The 19,715-nt window shown below is 46.3% G+C and overlaps 1 protein-coding gene across 7 annotated transcripts in view; it reads right to left on the bottom strand.

Moving 5' to 3' along the window:
* The window catches only part of LIN28B (lin-28 RNA binding posttranscriptional regulator B), an 85,002-nt gene extending 70,017 nt beyond the window's left edge, over window positions 1-14,985 (bottom strand). Inside the window, exons 1-3 of one of the 7 annotated variants that reach the window (XM_015858703.3) lie at window positions 14,715-14,985; window positions 6,652-6,700; window positions 2,275-2,462 (exon numbers count right to left, since the gene is read on the bottom strand). In XM_015858703.3, the coding sequence (XP_015714189.1) occupies window positions 2,275-2,462; window positions 6,652-6,685 (222 nt within the window). In that variant the 5' untranslated portion in view covers window positions 6,686-6,700; window positions 14,715-14,985. Of the gene's footprint in view, window positions 1-2,274; window positions 2,463-2,760; window positions 3,074-3,214; window positions 3,399-6,651; window positions 6,701-14,714 lie in introns of those variants that run through there. The other 6 variants (XM_015858705.3, XM_085543689.1, XM_085543688.1 and 3 more) reach the window with 6 other exon arrangements.
* Between the last annotated feature and the right edge of the window lie 4,730 nt (window positions 14,986-19,715).

Raw genomic sequence — 19,715 nt, forward strand, 5'->3', positions numbered from 1 at the left:
AACGCACACAGAACAACGAGCATGCTTAATTGATGAACTGTTTTCAAAGCAGTTTCTAACAGCAATGTTTTGTTTCGACAGATTAATAAGCTCACCTCTTTGCCTTGAAAGAAACAGTTCACATGAACAAAATTTTACAAATGAATGGAGCTAATAAGAATAGGGTCCAATCAAACAACCCACTCTACTGTAAAAGCTGCACTGTAAAATAACTTCACTGATTTTTCATTGACATTCTTATGCTCTGGCTGCTACTGGCACCATTGGTCGGGCAGCAGCTAACACAGGGAAGTCTCTACACCAATACAAGTTATCTAAAACATAGTCTGAACCAACATACGTGCTGCTTCTCTACATCTCTTTAACTAGAAAAAAAAAAGCTACTCCTAACTGATGGGAGGAAGATAATGTGAATGGGGAGCTTATGCACAGCACAGGTTTTGACAGAAAGAAAAAGAGTGAGGAACATATCTTTGTTCAGGAAGCAATCTCTTGCAGAATATTAATAAATTCCATGAGGCATATCTCTAAAGAACACTCAAAAGGACTGAGGCACACAGCCTATACACAGTGAAAGAAGCTATTTTTCATTGCATTTTGCACTACAACCTAAGAATATTGATAAACTGTAAGGCACTGAAGTGTCAACAAATACTTTTAATATATCCTGCCTGCCTCTAGAAAACTGCATCCTTTCAGGGAGAGGAAACAACAGAACAGAGAACTCCACTTTTACCACGTTAGTCTTTTTTATTTTCATTTTCTGATATTTTCTACAGCTCCTTTACATTGTAAGGCAGCACACCATGCCAAGCATTACTCGAATGCATCACGTTCTCATCCAGTTCAACTCTTCTGCACTTCCACAGCTCTAAGAATATCACTGTTTCCAAATTCATCTTTTTATTAATATTGCTGCTGTTCAATAACACGGAGTAAAACAAAATTAAAACCAAAACCACCTTCATTTACCTACAAAGTAATTTCACAGAATTGCAAAGACCAATGCTGTTACTTAAAAACACAGAAAGAAGGGAAGATGGGGGGAAGCAGGAATAAGAATGCTCTTATTTAATTATATGGTTAATTCAGTTTAAACAACAACAAAAAAATAGCAGTAGCAAAGCGAGAGGGCACCTACATGCCAGTACAGTGTTACAATTGCAATGATGTAATAAATTCAGTATTTAATTCCACACTTGGCCCATAATTCCAAGTGCAAACAGCTGATACTGATTCCCAAGCCCTAAAGCACAGTGCATAACACTGTGAGGTCAGAAATCACCCCAGCACCACAAGGAACGCAACAGCACACCACAGCCGCACCGCCTCCAAATTCGAGTCACCTTAAATATATTCCTTTAGAAAGCCTGGTGAAAGTCAGCCACCGAACAGAACAGAGAAATGCAATCACTGTGCCCTCATGGACCAATCCTCCCTCCTTCGATGCAAACGTCATAGAAAATGGACAACCGTGCTGAAAGTTAAGGTGCCTTTACTGCCTCCCCGGCATGGCCCTGGCTAAACCTGAATGGTCCCCGTGACCATCAGACATGGGCTGTGAGCACACACGGCCCAGGAAGGTCTGCATGCACCTTTTCCACAAGCCACTGAAGCTGGAAAACGCTCCCCTGGGGTCACAGCTTTGCAGACAGCCTCCATCTGAAGGAACCCTGCCATAAGTACCCACACGCTCATACCGGTGAGCTTAGAAACAAACCAGTAGGCACGGGCCTCTTCGTTACTGCCCTACAAAGAGCTTTTGGCCTCACTTCATCACTGCAAGGTTTTTTTTTTGTTGTGTTTTTTTTTTTTTGTTTCTTCCAGAAGGGAGTATTTAAAACTCAGCCAAAGCAACTGCACGTGCCAGTGTACCACCACTGGGACACTCTCAGGCCTGAATTACTGCAAAACAACACTGTAACGACGGCTTAATTTCACTGACTGATCTCAAACGTGCTTTTAAAAAAGAAATTCGTGGTTTACAATCAAAAGTGTTTTAAAACGCATTCAAACATTACCTAAATGAAAAGGGTACTTATTTCTCCTTTCTGGAGCTTGCTTTTAAACATTTCCAAGGAAAAGTGTCTCCAGCTCCAGAGCACAAGCCAACAAGCCATTTATCTGAGCAGCATGCTGTCCATCCAACTGACCTAAGGCAACTTCCTTTTTACACATGCTCCCAAATACCGAGGCCACATTGCTTTCCTACACACGGGCCCACAGCCCCGCTGCACCCAACCAAAAAGGGAGAAAGACAGAAAGGGGTCTTACTTGGTGCACAAAGACATCAACCGGAGACTCCAAGGGGCTTCCCTCTCGGCTGCTCATGGAGATGAACCCAAAGCCCATCCTCACATTGAACCATTTGCAGTGGCCGGCTCCGTGCCAAAGCGGGGATTCCTCCTCCTCCTCGTGCTCCGGCAGCCGCCCGGGCTCTTCGCCGCCTTTACTCGCCCCTGCTGAGGGAGAGGGGGCAGGGGAGGAGAGAAGGAGGAAGATGCAAAGAGGAGTTAAATTCTGAGAACAACCTTTTGCCACCGCGTAAATTAGTTACTACGGAAGAAAGAAGGAAAAAAGAAATAAAGGCGAACGAAACGCGACGAGAGCAAACTGCGGCAGGAGCCCGTTTGCTGCCGAGTAAGGAAGCAGGCAGCCCGCTCCCGAAACGCGTCCACCGGAGGCCTCGGTTCGGTTCGGGTCGGCCCCTCTCTCCCCACCGCCGCTCAGCGCAGCCCCATCCCGGCCCTCGGACGTTACTTGGGTATTGCTGCTTTAAGACCGATCCCATTTCCCGAGCGCGGCTCTCGGCCCAATCAGTCCCTCCTGGCGCGGCGCGGGCGGACGGGGGGGGCCGTACCGCCGGCTACGGCACGTGTAGTGCGGCCACCGCCGTTCCCCAGCGTGTGCCCATCGCTCCTCGGAACGCGTTCCGGGCGCCGGCCGGGACAGGTGTAGGGGCGCGCTCTCATCCCGCCGCCGGGACGGGGCCCGGGCGGACGGAGCCGGCGGACAATGGCCCCCGGGAGCCGCTCGGGACTGAATGGGAGGGGGCGGTCCGCGGCGGTCCGGAACAATGAGACCGCGGCAGCCCCCGTGCGCGGGCCGCTAACAGGGGAATGCGGAGAGGGGAGGGGGGGTATGGGGGGGTAAAGGAGGGCGGGGGGAGCGAGAGAACGAAACCGGAGTAAAACAATAGAAAAAGAAAATTAACCTTCGGCCATGTTGCCCCACGGGCCCTCTGCTCCAAACTCGTGAGATGAAAACTTTCCCTTTGGATCGAAGTGCTCTTCTGCTTTAACCCAACATCCTGCGTCTGCACGAGCCCCAATTTCGCTCGCATGGTCCAACGTGCTTTCCCCCTTTTGCCTTTTCCCTTTCTCTGGCGCTCGGTCTCTGGCCCCCCGCGCACACGTGACTTTGCCAATTACATGCTTTCTCGCTACTAATTTCGCATCGGGTCCTGAAGGGGTTGGGAGAAGCGGCGGCAGCCAATCGCCTTCTCTAGGCGCCTGACACACCGAAATAATTTATGAATGAACACGGCGTTTCCAACGCGGCTTTTTTTGCTCTCGTTCTTTTTAGCGTTTTTTTTCCTCTTTCGGCAGTTCACTCGCGCGGTGCCGAGCGGGACCCCGCGGTGCCACACGCGCACACACGGATGGAGGACACGGGCAGGGGGCTGCGGGGCCGGGCGGCACCTGAGGAGCGCCGGGTTCGGCCCTTCGGAGCGATCCTCGAGGGGGATGGGGGCAGGCATCGGGCTTCACAGGTTTCTCCGCCATCTCTTTCCGGGGGAGGGGATGTGATTAATGACTTCCTAAATAGGAGCCCGGTTTTCAGGGCTGGTGGGAGAGCGAACCTCGGGCGGCGGCGATTGTTCCTTAGGAGCGCGGTGGGGAGGGGGAGAAAAAGGGGGAACGGCAAAGGATTTGCTGGAGAGGAAGGCGGAAAAAAACCACACACACACACAACAAAAACAACACAACAATTAAAAAAAAAAACACCAGAAAAACTCAAGAAACAAACGAGAGAAGGCAGACAAAGGGCACACACGGCGCTGCTGCGCTACATCCCCGCTGCCGTCGGGCGGCCGCAGCCCCGAGCTCCCGTGCAGGTGGGCGCACCGTGCGCTGCCGCTTCAACGCCCCGAGAGCGCACCGCGCCGCTCCCCATCGCTCTCATCTCCTCCGTAGCAAAGGTACAAATGGAGGTAACGAGCAGCGATTTCGCTTTCTCTCGCCGCCCACCCGCGTGTCACCACGTCACGCTCCCTTTCCACGCCGCCCACCCGTCGGGCTCCGCTCCTTTCTCATCAGCCGCCCGCACCCCCAGGTGCCCCCGGCCGGGCCGGCAGAGCTGCCCGCGGGCTGCAGCTCTGAATTCCTCCACAGCCGGACGTTTCGCAGAGGTTACTTGGGCTGCCGGCTTCCTCCCCTCTGCTCGTAGCCTCCTCCCTCCGTGCGACAGCGATTATTTTACCATATTAAATCTCGGTAATCTTAGATGGTTGGATCTTATGGCCGTGACGATTTCTAATATATAATAAATACAGGAGATGTTAATGCGCGTGAAACCCCAACCGTGGAGGAGAAATTCAGGTCACCTGCGGGAAAAACGCTTAACAACATGGGCTGGAAGTGTCAGAGAGCACTCCCAGGGCAGTGCAATACCCCAAACCAGGAGCTCCCTCTGTCCCTTCTTCAAAACACACTCCATACGTGTGGCAATAAGGATCCATTGGATGGGAGCGCGTGGGATGACCAGGCACAAACGCTTCTCAAGCCCATCAAATGGTTCCCAAGAAGTCCCTGGTCAGTATCTTTCATTTAAAATAAAATCAATTATGCGATGTTTTTCGATTAAGAAATTAAAAACGAGGGATCAGTAACCGCAAATATATTTGTTGTGATGTATTTACGGTGCAAAATAAACGCGGTGTGTGTGTGTGTGTGTGAGTGCAAGGAGCCTTTCCTGCGATTTTCAGGCCTCCAGTCTTAGTGGAATTAAGGTCGGGGTCACCGGACCGGGCGGCGGTGTCAGATGTTATCGGCTCACTCATTTCCTGCGGGGACATCGGCCTTTCAAGTGCTGAGGGAGAGAGCTGTGGCAGCCGGGGGGCTGCGGGGAGAGAGGGAGGGAGAAAACAGAAAAGAGAAGAAAAAAAGGAAAGAATGAAGAAAGAACAGCGGAGCACAACCCAGTGATGCCCTCGAAGGACTCAGTCGCTGAGAAACAGCCCTAATTTTTCCCGTCGGAGGGGGCGGGCAGCACGGGGAATAAACGGGAACAAGCCTATCGAGCGGGTAGGGGCCAAGTCAGCTGAATGGCGGCAGCCCGCAGACACGGAGGTGTTTCTGTCCTTACGTTTCGCTACAGAGATGCTAATTTGGCTAAAGTCAACTACAGGAAGCGGATCGTTGTCTGCCTAAACGCACTGCGAGCCCACTTGAAACTACGTAATCACCGGCGATAGTTTTTTTTTTCTTGCCACATTCCTAAAACTTTTAAAGTCGTAACTCCGATTTTCTTCGAGAGAAAACAACAACAAAACAGCAACAACAAAAAAAAACCCACACCAAACCACATCGACAAAGACGGCAACAACGACACAAACCCGGCAGCGCTCCGAACCAACCCCGGGGTTACACGTGAAGCGGAGCCACGGCTCCAGCCGCCCTCCCAGAGCGGGGGAAGCCCCTCCCCGCGGGGGTCGGCGGGGCCGCCCTCCTGCCCCGCTCCGGGCAGCGCCCCCTGCCCCGGAGAGCCGGGGAACGGCAGCGTATAGAGCGCAGAGCTTCCGAGGGCGGGGACCCCGGGCCCGGGTCTCGCTCAGCCCCGGAAGACCCATTAAAGGAGATCAATGCAGCCGAGCCGCCCGCCGGGCCGCCTTCAGGTATCCCCGTGGGTCGGACCCGACGTGATGGCGATGGAGCTGCCGAGGCGGCGGGCTGTTCTGGTGCCGCCCTGCCCAGAAGCGGGGCTCTGCCCTCCTCCCCGCCCACCCGGGGGAACGCGTTTAACGAACAGCCGAACTTTTCTAACCATGAAACGAATTACACGAGCTGCGCTGCGCTCCGGCTGTCCCGAGGTGGGAGGCGCGGAGGCAATTCAGCTTCGTGCCTCTAAAAGGGCTGCCGGGGCGCAGCCCTTAGCGCCATTCTGCGTATATAGGTGGGCACCGATCCTCGCCAGCCCACGGGACTCAGCGCGCATCCACCGCCCCGCAGCGGCGCAGCTCCTCTCCGCGTTGAACTCCGCACCTCCCGCCCCGCGCATGCTCCGCGGCGGGCGGGCGCCCGGGGGAGGGTCCCACCGCCGCAGCACTTCGAAAGCGCCACGGAAATAGGTGGCCGAGTTGCGATCTTAGCGACTGAGGTGCCTTTGTAGTAGCTCAAGAGGATCTGGGCTCATAAAAGTGTACAGTAGGTGCCCAAAGGTGTGTTACTCCAAATTAACTTCCTCTATAGGATGATGTTTACTTGTATTCATTGAGCGAGAACTCTGAAGCTCGTGGATGAAACCAATGATTCTTGCAGGAAAGTAAACCAACTGGGATGCAGTCACTGGGGCAGTGGGACAGAAGCACGACAGCACTGCAGAGTCACAGATACAAAGTGAGCCACATAAGATGCTACAGAAAGGACTGACCTGAGCCTGAGGAGACCTTCTTGAATGACCTCATCGTCTTCTGAGGAACCTAGAATCAGAGAGCTGGAGTCAGTGCTGTGTACATTGTACCGAGTTCCATATTTAATTACCTCTTCTCCAGTTTAACGGCTCATTAAAAGGCCATAAAATGCCGGTACTTGGCTCTGTGAAGTGACCTGTAACCAGACGGACTGCGAGACTTACCTAGCTCATCAGAAACACCAGGAGATAACCAAGACATAGCATAAAAACCTGCCGAGTCTCTCTTTTTAAAGCATCCTTAAAAGCCTCCTCCCTTTTACTGCACTCAAGAAAGCTGCGCAGCTGATGGCAACAGAAGGAAGAGACACAGATTTGCAGGACAGTGGAAGCTGTTCTTTTCCTTTATCAATATTTAAAGGCAGTAGGTAACTTAAGAGCTTGTGACTCTTGTTTTCCCTATGTGTAAATCGTACAAATTAAGCGTTCACTCATACATGATACATGATACTAAAAAGTGATAAAAAAAAAAAGAGACTGTTTGGTATCTTTGCTTGTCAAAACTGTAACTCAGTGCCAAGTTGAGAAAAATATTTTCAATTAAGTCAGATAGAGAATTACAGTGTAATTTGTTACACAGCTACATTCTACATCCCAAACACAACAAACTCAGTTATTCACAAAAATACAGGTGTTTAGCTTTAGCAAAACTCCATGGAAAGTGCACTTTGGACCCAGTTGAGCAAGGCCTGGCTAAGTCTGTACAATAAAATAGCACGTAGAAGCCAAGTATCACAGACAGTGGGAAGCATAGAGGAAAAGACCTTGGTTTTGGGTAATCGTGTGAGTCAGGCTATCCAGTTTGTTCAATATGAGAAAGATGAATAGGCAGGAGCATGCACAAACTCACCTGCTACAAACCTGTCCACTTGTCACCCTCTCCTACCTTTTGGTTAATCTACTTTAACTAAAACATGACCAAGGCATATATTTTCCTGTTTAGATGTAAGACTGATTCTCTTCTCTTTAGAGAAATCTAAGATTTGTATTTTTCCTCATGGAAGAGTGTGGCCTGACCCCTGTTTTTCCTGGGTGGGAGTGAAGAAAATTCCACTAGAAGTGAGCAAAGGAAGAAGATAAATTATCAAAGACAAACGAGAATCAAATTTCTCTAGCTTCCTCTTCCCCCCATGCCCAGTTATTCTGTGTCCCTTACAGTTCTGGGAATAGGAAAATGGTGCAGCACTGTCTTTCCTTTTCGTTCAATGGCAGCAGAAAGCAAATTCAGCCCCTCCTCCTTGGTAATAACTGGGTTTTCCATAAGAATTGTGTGGAGTTGTGCTCTGAGTTGAACCTATTGCTGCTTTTACACCTTCAAACACCATAGTCCAATCTCTGTGTTCGCTCCTTTGTCCTGCCAACCTGTGGCTACGTGGCTTTTGTGTCTTTCGGATTTACTTGCATTATTTATGTGACATAATGAAATATGCAAGCATAGAGTAAAGGATCTGTTCTTGGCTTTGACGTGAAGTCTGCCTCACTTTATGAAGAGACTAAAACTAAAGCTTAAAGTTCTTAAAAACTGTGGCAGAAAACAGCACAAACACAAGTTACTCTTGTTTCCAGTATCAGTATCCCACAGCTTTTGTACTCACTGTGTATTTGAAAATGCTACATAAACACACCATGTTATTAAGGAGAAAGAAGGAGATACAATTTTATATAGTTATATATAAAAGGAGTTGTTTTCAATAACTTCCCAATAAGACGCACAGAACTTGCCACCGGGGATGTCAGTGTGGAAAAGCCTGACCATTCTAGGAACTCATTCAATCCAGACAGCTTAAATGAAAAACTGAGCATGTATTTTGCTGCATCCCACTGCAATCTACAAGAGGTCAGTCTTAAAAGGAAGCAAGGCTGGGCTCTGAAATGACTGATGAGCGATGAAGATGTTCTGGTGAACAACAACAGCAATACACATCTCTTTACAAGTAGCACATTGTGTAATTCAACTCGCTTAGCAGCTTGTATCGTTTATTTTTTGACAACTTCTTATTCTTATCAACCACTGATCAATAAGTTTATATATGGTTTTGTTTAAAAAAGCCTCTTTGCTAAGCAGTGTTTTGATTTCACATCATAAACCCATTAGCGTGGGGAAGTTTGCTGCCTGAGAGATCCAGAAATGTAATTTCCTCAGATAAAAGTAAAGCTGACATAAATAGTTACCCCATTAAATAAGTTATGTGGTTTCCTCGACAAATAAGTCAAAAATGAAACAGCAGAGGCTAACCCTGCTTCTTTCACAGGCAGGGGCAGCGAGGGGACTGATTTCTCCTAGAGTGTAAAGCCACAGGTATTTTTTTCCACTACCTGGAGTGAGGGGAGGAGAAAACTCACCAATACTTCATGCTGTAACAAACGAGGAGCAAGGGGAAAAAGTGCAGGGAGCTCTTTAGTAGAGTTCATCAGCAGTGAAGGCTTAAATGGATGAATGCTACAACAGACACCAAAATTTAAAACCTCTATATACAGAGGTTTTAAATATTATAAGATATATATATTGTCTATATTTTTAACCAATCAAAAAATAACTGACTGTTATCTTTTGCATACAGTTGCTAGCTGAAGCACTGCACTCACAGTAGTTTGGCTTCAGAAATCATGAGCAATCAACTTGTTTTAAGAATATTCACCTGTGTTCTTGAACGTGTGGTTCTAAATAATGGATATGATCCTGAGGTGTTCTCATTGTTTTAACTCTTCTTCTGTATTCGTTTCGTTATGTAAAATAGAATGAAATGCATAACAAAGGACTCCTGAAGATGGATGCTCAGATGTCAGTATCCCTATGGAATTACAGGGGTAAAAAATATATGTGGATGTTCTCATAATTCAATTTAGTCTAGGCAAAAAATTATTGAAAATATTAGCAAGAGAGTGCATGTGAGAAGTCCAAGCATCAATGCTGAAACACTTCATTAAATTCATTAAAAAACAGCTAAGAAAAACCCAGTTTTTATTCATCGAGTCCTATTTTGTAACTGATGTGACGTAGAATAGTTACAGTATGAATAGGATACAAGTTTCTCTTTAAGATGAAATACTATTGTTACATTAATACGGACAGCATTTTTGCATTAAAATGTTGAGGATTCATCTAACTTAGAGCTTTAATAATACACACTGAAGAAACGTCCTGAACAATATTGTTTTTATTTACAAACAGGCATTAGATAACTGCAGTTCTTAAGACTATTTCATCAATATAATCCGTAATTTCATGCGGTCTTCACTTAGTTGTACAAAGGTTAAGCAGCCGAACAGTAATTACTTAATAGAAACCAATGAAAAACAAATATGTTACAGCTCATGTTTTACAAGATTCAAAGACAAACTTTTCAAAATACACAATTAAGAGAAGTGCAACTAATATCTCTCCTACTGCTGCTTTTCCTGTTTCATTTTTGTTGGCAGCACTTCAGTCTCCACTTACAGTTACCACGGGCATTTCACAATAGCCACGAATTCACTTACTACAGGTTCTGTATGCTCCTAAGCAAACAAAATCACAAGAGACAACCTTTATTCTGGTGGTATTTGCTTTCAGACTGATTTTTTTTTTTAAACCATCATTACTTTCAAACTAATTCAGTTTATGGAAAAATAAAACTCACTGCCTTTAAAAGACACAATCCTAAAGCCATTGGTACATCAGCATATTCTTCAGATATTGCACTTATTTTTGTGTCTGAGAAGCCACATTAACTTGTAACTTCACAGCTAGAGAATAACGTTTCTCTGCAAACAAAACAATATAAATGAAGCCCTGCAGAGAGATATTCAAAGCCAAAGGAAGAAAGATGTGTGCACCTACAAAGGGAAGAAGGCAAATTAAATACTTGAGTTTTTAGTTAAAGGAAATTTTTTCCTTTCCCATTCTTCAAGGTTACACCAAACTGAATGTGTATCGTACACGTTTGATGTGAAAACATCACAGTTGTAACCCGGAATTCTGTGTGCTTTTTCTCAATGTAAAACCATTATTTAACCAATTCGAGAAGTAGTAAATTGCATAATTTATAATCTGCACTTAGTACAAAAATGCTCTCACTAATTAATAGCTTAACACCAGCCCATTGAAAACAACAGCGCTACAATGACTTGTGTTATAAAAAAAGATTCCACAGACTTTGGATTTGTTTGGTTTTGTATAACTTTACTGTGGTTTGCTCAAACCTCCTCTCTGAGATGCTCTATGTTATGCTGATAATTGTTCTTATGGAATTTACTCTGAACTTATGGCATATCCTTTCCCTTGCAGGTATTTTTGTTTTATTTCTCCATGCCAGTAACCTATAAAAGAGATCATTTTTTCCTTGGTTTGCTGAGTTAATACTTGAGAATGTTTATAGTTTTTGACAGAGATTTTCCTGACATTAGTATTGCAAAGCACAGCGAGCAAATACTGCTGTGAACACTGAGATTCAGCAAGGAATGAAGCAGAGGTTCCACAAGGAAAACAGCAGCTCACTCATTTCAAGCAGCAGTATTAATTCCTCCCAAAAGCACAGATTGCACAGGGGGGCATACAGCATTTTTCTGACTGTAACTGGAAGGAACAGTAACTGTACATCTCCAGATTCACTGTTTAAAACCAAGCAAATACAGCATCACAGTGGCCACTGTTTATCCATTTTAGTGCAGCCAGCTCATAAATTCAAAGCTACACAGGAGTGTTAGTGATACATAACAAAAAAGTCATGATCTCTTTAAAAATCAGTGCACACATCAAACAGGTGCAGGAGACACGGTGCCAAGAAAACAAGAAAGGTGTGATGGGATACAAAAATACCAGGGAGGATACAAAATTGAACAGTGTGGGATACAAAAATACCAGGGAGGATACAAAATTGAACAGTGTAATTTGTGAGCACGTGTTGCAATACTGCACGTGGTGTGATCCAATGTCACCCGCATAACATTTATTAAATGATTTAATGTATATGTGGTGTTAATAAACAAAGTACTGAAACAATCCCTTCAAACAGAACTCGGTCTTAATTAAAGAATACAACAACACACACAGCAAAATGATAAGCACATTTACGTTGGAGTTAAATGAACAGTTTCCAGGTCTATGTAATTATTGCCCACTGACATGCAAAATGCTGCAGAGCACAAGCTGGACTTCTGGGAAGTACAAGTAAAGTACAAGTACCTGCAGCTTAACCCCATTGAAATCACAGCACGTATCCAAGGGATAGAGCCTTTTTTCACTGAGATTACTGGAAGTGGCTATTTCTGTTCTCGGTCTTCATGCATAAATTGTAAATATAGACAACAAATTATGAAATGTTAAACATCTAAGGCTGTTTATTACTAGTCAAACCTGTACCTGCATCAGCAGCAGTAGCACGTATGTAATACTAAACCACATTAAGGAAAGGAGGGAACTGTGCATAACTACGCCGAGTTCTCCGTTAAAATTGACTAGTTAATATCACAGCCCCGGCTTTTCTGTATAATTAAGCTTTTGTTCAACCATGAAAAAACCAGAAACCGACTGCTTGAAAATGAGCTGCGTGACCTCTGTCCTGGTTTGTCACCTTTGACCTTTAATTCGAAGACCTTGCATATCAATTGGCTCTATTTTTAGAAGCCCAACGCTAAGAAAGCTGCGTAGTTTTTCAATTCCTATCCTCCCATACGCGATCTTGCGGCTTGTTTTCCTTTTTGTAACACCTCTGCATCAAGCCACGGTGGCAGATTTGTTTGCTTTTTATCACACAGCTGCATTGGGAACACCCAGCATGCAATGACAGCGAATGAACACTTGTCTGTGTGCTGAAAAAAATAAACTCAACAGAAAACCTTGCTTTTATTTTTTTTCCTTCCCTTGAGATGCCTAAACACAATAAAGGGAATTAAATAAAATAATATTATGGGTTGCACGCCATTCTAAGCGCAATGTCTCTTTTTACAGAGAGAAAGGGAAGCCCCTCGTGTTTGTTTGTGCTGCTGCTGCTATTTCACTCCCATCACTACGTGCTGCTTTGCTATCAGCTTTCAGAACGTCCTCTCATAAACCAAACGTGCGGTTACAAACATCACGCTCCCGCCCGATGGCCAGCTTCAGCTCCACTTCCATTTCGTGTAGGTAACGTTACACTTCATAAGTTGGCTACACAAAAACCTCTCCTGCAGGAAGGAATCGTTTTCCTAACAAGAAAAGCTCGGCGGATCGATCTCAGCACCATCACTCCACACGGCGGTACCCTCCAACAGGGCTGCCGGCGGTGCGGCGTTCAGCACTGCGGCCAGCGACAGCCGGCAGCTCGCAGCGCGGCCACCGAGCGCCGCCCGCCCGCAGCACCGGGACCCTTCATAGACGCCACGGCGCTGAACAAACGCGGCTCTACCAACAGCTGAACCCAGGCCCCCTCCGTCCCCTAGGCCCCAGCTCTCGCTGTCCTACTACCGCCCGAGCCGCCGAGCCGCAGCTGCAGGCTGTTACCTGCAGCATTTGTTTCACTACCACAAAGGCAATCCTGCTGTATTAATTATTAAGGTAATAATTTAATTCGCTATCGATTATTACTGCCTTGTTCTAAGGGGACAGCACTCTCTGAAGAACAGGGACTTAGCCGCACATCTTATCAGTTGTTTTCCAAACAAGCTTTGCAGCTCTGCCTGCTCCCAAGTTGGCTTTTGAAGTATGTTTTAAAAACAAGTGACCGCTGCACCTCTGGGTGGTGCATGGACCCAACATGCAATACTGCATTTTCACCTGGTATTATATCCTAATGTTGCTGAAATTATGCGCAATTACATTGAAATTCACTACAACCAAACTTAACTATAATTATTATCCTAACAACCAATGCTACGCTCACAGCAGGATGTCTTTTCTGTTCTCGTGAGCATTCACAGTGCTTGCATGCAAGAGGTGAAATGCCAAAGCAGGCTATGGGGTGGAGAAACCCAACCCCAACATATGGCCTATAGGAAAAGGGAAGCAGAACGTGTGTGTGAGAGAGAGCAGTGAGCCATCTGTACTGAGACGGGCACACAGCACTGCCGTGCCCTCCCTGCTGCTCACAGAGCACTGGACGCCATGTGCTCACACCTACACACAAGCTAAGGGATATCACGAACGTAGCACATCTCAGGGCAATGTGTTCATCAGATTACAATGGGTAATTCCCTCACGTTAGGGCAGAAAGAGATTTAACACGAAGCCGGAGTTCTCAGCTTCATAGCCACAAATGAATCGTATTCTTTCCCAACACGTCCGTGTCATCATTTGTAATACCTTGGACAAAACACCTACACGTGCTGCAGCTGAGATGGGCGCTTATGTTTTCAATTATCCCACTATTTACCTGACTTCGCATCATTTACCGCAGCACAACCGCTGTACCCGAACACGGCTGCACGCCGAAACAAGAGCAGACAGGGCAAGTCAACGCCGACCGAGCAGCAGCCGCCTCGCCCCCACGCCATCGCTGAGCGCAGACTGGGAGGAGCGGGCGGCCCGGAGTCTCTTTATTCGTTCCCATCGGGACCGCTACCTGCCCAACCCGCCGCCCTCCCTTCGCCCCCCACTCTTCCCCCGCAGCCGCCCGAGTTGCGGTGGGAGCCATTCAAGATGGCGGCCCCTCCGCCTCCCGCACTCCCGGCCCCGCACGGCGCACGCCGCTCCCCGCTCGGCCTCCCGCCCCGCATCCCTCGGCAGGGCCGCCCCCTGGCGTCGTGCGGCCGCAGCGCCCCAACGGGCCCGGCCGCCCCCCGTCGGCGGTGGCCGTTCCCGATTCCCGGCGGGCGGCTCCGCCACACCCCGCCCCGCCCGGCACCGAGCCGAAAAGCAGCTGCCGGCTCCGGTCCGAGCGGCGGCGGCACGAAGGCGAAGGGATAAAAAGGTGTGAACCCGGAAGTACACCCACCCCGCACCGAGCGCTCCGCCGCGCAACTTTTCCTCCGGCCGCCGCTGCGCTCTATGCCCGGGTACCGCGGCGCCGGGAGGGCGAGAGCCGGCGGCCGCGCAGCTCCGCGGAGGAGAGATGAAGGAGCTGGCTTACCTCCCGCGCGCCATGGTGGCCGGGCTGAGCGGGGCTGCCGTGCCGCGGAGGGGAGGCGAGAGCCAGGCACGGAGCCCGCCGGACGGGCACCGCCAGGGGGGCTTCGCCTTGCCGACCGCCGGGAGGACGCGGCGGAGAAGGAGCGGCCGGTTGGGTGGGCGAGCGGGCGGGCGGCGGGCAGACGCGGCCACAACGCTGTCTCACGCCGCAGCCGCCGCCGCGCACCTGCCCGCTGCCCGCCGCCCTCCTACGGGCGGGAGCCCGGCGGCTGCGCGCGGGGGCGCTCGAGGGCAGCGCGAACCGCGGGCGGGGCGGGGCGGCGGCATCCGCGCCCCACAGAGCAGCCTGAGGCCGCGACCCGGCCCTGGGGCGGGATGAGGGGTTGTAGGTCTGCTATTCTGGGGTGCAGTCGTTAGTTGTTGGGCTGCCTTCGTTGGTCGTCATTTCCCATAGTTGGATTTTCCTTTGTAGGTTTCATTTGTGAGGCTCCAGGCGGACTTTTTCAGCACAATCTGGGATCCTGTCGTAGCTCGGCCAGTGTGCGCATCTTTTAATTTCCTTTTCATAAAGAAAGTGTCACACGGAGCACAGCCTTAGCTGGTGTAAAACCACTCTCAATGTTCTTGGCTGGAAAATGTCTTGTGTGAGCAAAGGAATATTTGGGGGAGGATGCTGTGTATGAGTCCCTGTGTGTTACAGCTCTGGTTAGTTTTCATTAAGTTGCAAATTAGGAACCATTTATTCTCAGAGGCAGTGGCACCGGCTGCTGAGGGTGCTGGTGGAGTCACCATCCCTGGAGGTGTTCAAGGAACATGTAGATGTGGCACTGAGGGATGTGGTTAGCAGGCGCGGTGGGGATAGGTTGGTTGGTATAGGTGATTTTAGAGGTCTTTTCCAACCTGAATTATTCTGTGATTACATATGCCGTTTGTGTTGGGCTGCTATACATGATATTGTCTGGGATAGCCCATGGAAATGTACATGGAATATATTATTTTCCTAGTGAGATTAACTAAAGCCTTTTCACTTCAGTTAAAAGAAAAAAAGAGTCCTGATTCTCAATAAATGGTGCAGTTTTCCTTTTTTTTTAATGGTGTGTCTACTTGTGGGAATTATTTGTTGAACATTTAAAAACAAGGAACTGATATGGGGAGAAAGTTTCTGGTTCCAAGTAACACCTTTCTTGTCACCTTCTGGAGACTGGTCCAAGCCCAGAGATGTTAGACTGAGAAGGGCTGCTCCTGTTCCATTCCCATCACTGCTCACAGCAAAGTGTTTGTGTACTCCATTATCCTGAAGAGAGACTTTGGCTTTCTCAGTTTTGCATCCAGTTTCTCATCCTTCCATGTCTATCCATCTTTGTGTTGTTTTGGTCAAACTATTTTCTGTTCTGACAATATTGTCTCTAAGTTTCCAGCCCCTCCATTAGTCATACTTTTTTTTGCCAGCTTAGTTACAGTCTGAGATTGTTCATAGTTCAGCCTACAATATTTTATGAAATGTTATTTCTTGTAGGCGAGAGTCTTTTAGTCAGGTAGTGCTCAAATTGCCCCAAACTTTCCAATTAATTATATTTTCAACAAGATAGCTCTTTGGTTTTAGATTCTCCATGCCTTCCATTGTAGGCTCTTTACATTTATCTGCAGTCATTTACAGGGGGAAGATTTAAAAGATAACAATGCTGAGGGACTTCCTGAACAGCTACGATCTACAAGGATTTGGCCATAGCATAGAATACCCAAATTACTTTCAACACTTGGTTTTGAAGTGAATGTTCTTAGTTCTCACGCTCCCCCTCCTCATGCTCCAGCTAGAGCTACAGAACCTCAGAGAAAGCTTTTCATGTTTTTAGCTGCCACTTTCCCAGACAGGTCCTTGTGCTGAAGCTGAACGAGGGATTTCTCTGCTTTATCCTTTTAGTGACCCTTACTGCTAACTCCCTGGAATAGTGAAGGAAGAAGCTGTCTGAGTCAAAAGGACAGACAGACAAACGCCAGGCCAGGATGAGGGAAAATATATATTAAGAGAAAGGGTCTCCTGAGATGAGGACTGTACAAGGGATAAAAAGCCAAGTCTAGAAATCAGAGACTTGCTGGCCAAGAACATTATCTGTGTGGTTCATTTGCCAGCGTAGTGTAATCAACAGCACACAAAGTATGAGTTAAAGAAGTTATTGTTGGCTGGAAGAGCTGTTGTCTGTGTCTGTGGGAAGCAGCAGCGCTACTTCTGTTAGGTTGTGAGGGACTGGGGAAGTGTGTGGGGGGGATGGACTACAAAACCATGGGAAATTGTTAGGAGATGGGGATACACAGAAGGAAGAGGAAAAGAAGATCCAAACTGCGCTCTCTGCCATAGCTAGGAATGACTATGAGCAGTTACAGAGCTCTCTTTTATTTTTATTTTCTTTTTTCCAGTTTTACTCACTCTCCTTCTTTGCCCTTTGGGATTGTTCTAATTTTTTTAACGACCCAATGAAAATGTTAGTACCAGAGAAGTTGTCTATTTTTCTTCTGTCTTCCTCCTCCTTTATTTGAGTTTCCCAATGGGGCTAAAAAAAAGAAACTTACTCTTTTTAAAATTAGTTTGGGTAAGCTGTGCCAAAATATGCTGTTATGCTTTATTTTATAGCCTTACGAAAGTCAAGCAGTATTTTATAAAGCTTTAAATTTTAATATAAGATCTTCAAGAACATTCCAATTTGCAAATCTAGGGAGGTATCTAAACACTCGAACATTCAATATGATAATCAGAGAAGACTATTTTATCATAAATGCCTTTTTGTGCATTTATTTAATTGCAGCCAAGTCAATCACGTTTCAGTCGAGCCTTTGTTACCAGCCCACTGAGAGCAGTCTGTCAGATCTCAACTGTTGACTTCTTTAGACTTTTCTAGCCCTTTTCTAAACCTCTAGTATTTACCACCTTTGCAAGACTACATTTAATTTGCCTTCTTTGACTGTATGATTGTTTCTGCCCTTGCTCAGGGCATTGTTTCTCACCTTGCTGGAACGAAGGCTGAGATTATTCTCAGTATTTAGGTTGGTGCAGAAACGGAGTTGTGGAAACTGACTATCCAAGGTATTAAATGATGATCAGGAAGATCAGTATCTAGCTTTTGCTCTAACTCAACAAAAGCAGTAGCAACAGACAAATAGTTGGCAAGCCATTAAGTTTGCATGCTTTTTAAATCAATATGTATAACCTTTAAGAATAACAGCCATAAGAAGATGTTAACTCAGTGTTAGGAATAAATTCTATTTTATTATGATCGAGGCTGCTTTGTGAGTTTTATTGCATTACATTGCTTGCAGTTTTCATCAGCTCAAACTGTCTGGCTCCTTATAGCAACTTGATTTAAGGAAGTTGAACTGGTTTCCTTGGGGAACTGAAGGCTCAAAAAAATGAATTGTTAGCTGGTAGGAAAAAAGAAAAAAATCAGAATGTTTTTCAAAGTACACAGTGGTGAAGAAAGGAAATGATTACATGGAGTTGGAGGCGTAGAGAGAGAAAGTGCCTGCTTCGTGAGTCTGTGGGTGGTAAGCCACAGTTAATTTATACATATACTTTGTTTTTTTATCTACCGCTACTCCAGTCCCAAGAGCTAATTACAGTCATTCAGGTCAGCATGTCTTCATTCTATTGAATATTGAAAAAAATAGGTAGAGGAATTAATAAGACTTAAAGGAGCTTCTCTGCATCTACATTAGACCACAATAATATGCAACTAGAAATATAATTTCACGCACTCATTTTCTGTGTTGCTTTTAAAGTTAAACATAAGTTTAAGAGTGAAACCTTAATTGATAAGCAAGTCCTAACGTGCTCAAAAACATAGACTTGAAAATAAGATTCTTTTCACTCCTGGCTTGCCACTGCCACTTCAATGAAAGTAAATTGGATTCTACTCACTGACTGACTGCAGAAGTACACTGTGGTGCTAAAGGCTGAACTGACTGAATCCTAAGCTCACTGAAATGGGGAATGTCTTCAAGCAGGACAGGATCCCTTCATATTTTCCATACCCTTGTAGTTGAAAAAAAACATACAAAGAAAATAGAAGCAAAATGTTTTAGTAGATTTTGAGGGGTTTTTTTTCTGACTTTCTTCACAAGTCATGGTAATCACAGTCCCATTGGTACTTGATATCAGAACTAAGTTGGAAAACAATTCAGAATCCAAAATCCAAAAAGGAGGCATGGCATAGAGCTCTTAGCAACTCCTCCTTATTTAATTGTTCAGATATGCAAAAACTTTACAGGTAACAGCCAGAGATAAAAACCATGGAATGAAAAGAGAAAAAGAAGTGCTTCCTGGCCACAGTTTTGCTAGGAAGCAGAGGGTTAACTCATTGTGGGAACAGGAAGATTTAAAGACTTTTTCCAACATATATATATGTGTTTGTGTGTGTGTGTATACATTAAAAATAAATAGCATGTCTGAGTCTTAGAAGTGAGCAAATTCCCTGTACAATCAGGGATTAAGTGTTGTTGATGAAAAGGAGGGTAGGGAAACTGGAGCATCCAAAATCTTACAGTTACGGAAGGACCAAGTGTGAGTACTGGCAATGCTTGGCTGCTTGATCAGGCCACTGAAGAGAAGACTTTATGCCAGAGCCAGGTGGAGATAGGGGAAGAGAAAACATAGGGCTGATGCTCAGCAGCTGGAAAGCTGAGCGATGAACTGTGAATATATAAAAAACATCCAACCGTGTGCATTTTATCTCTCAGGAACAGAGCAGTGGCATCGTGTGACGGATACTCTAAAGTTATTAGGTTTCATCGTATAGGCTACTAAAGCGCAAAGCTAAATCCATAGCTAGAAAGAACTTCACTGCAGGCAATGGAAATATCAAAGAAATTATACTAGACCCCAGTACTGTATATAGTCAACATGTACCTTCTAGCTTTAAGCACAGTCCTTTTTGCCAAGGTAGTTTATTTGTATCTTTGCAATACATCATATATTTAAGGAGTTGAAAGCTGCTCTTTTTTGTTTTTCTTC

Source organism: Coturnix japonica, chromosome 3 (assembly GCF_054131305.1).
Source record: "Coturnix japonica strain WE chromosome 3, WE-NBRP24, whole genome shotgun sequence".
NCBI lineage: Eukaryota > Metazoa > Chordata > Aves > Galliformes > Phasianidae > Coturnix > Coturnix japonica.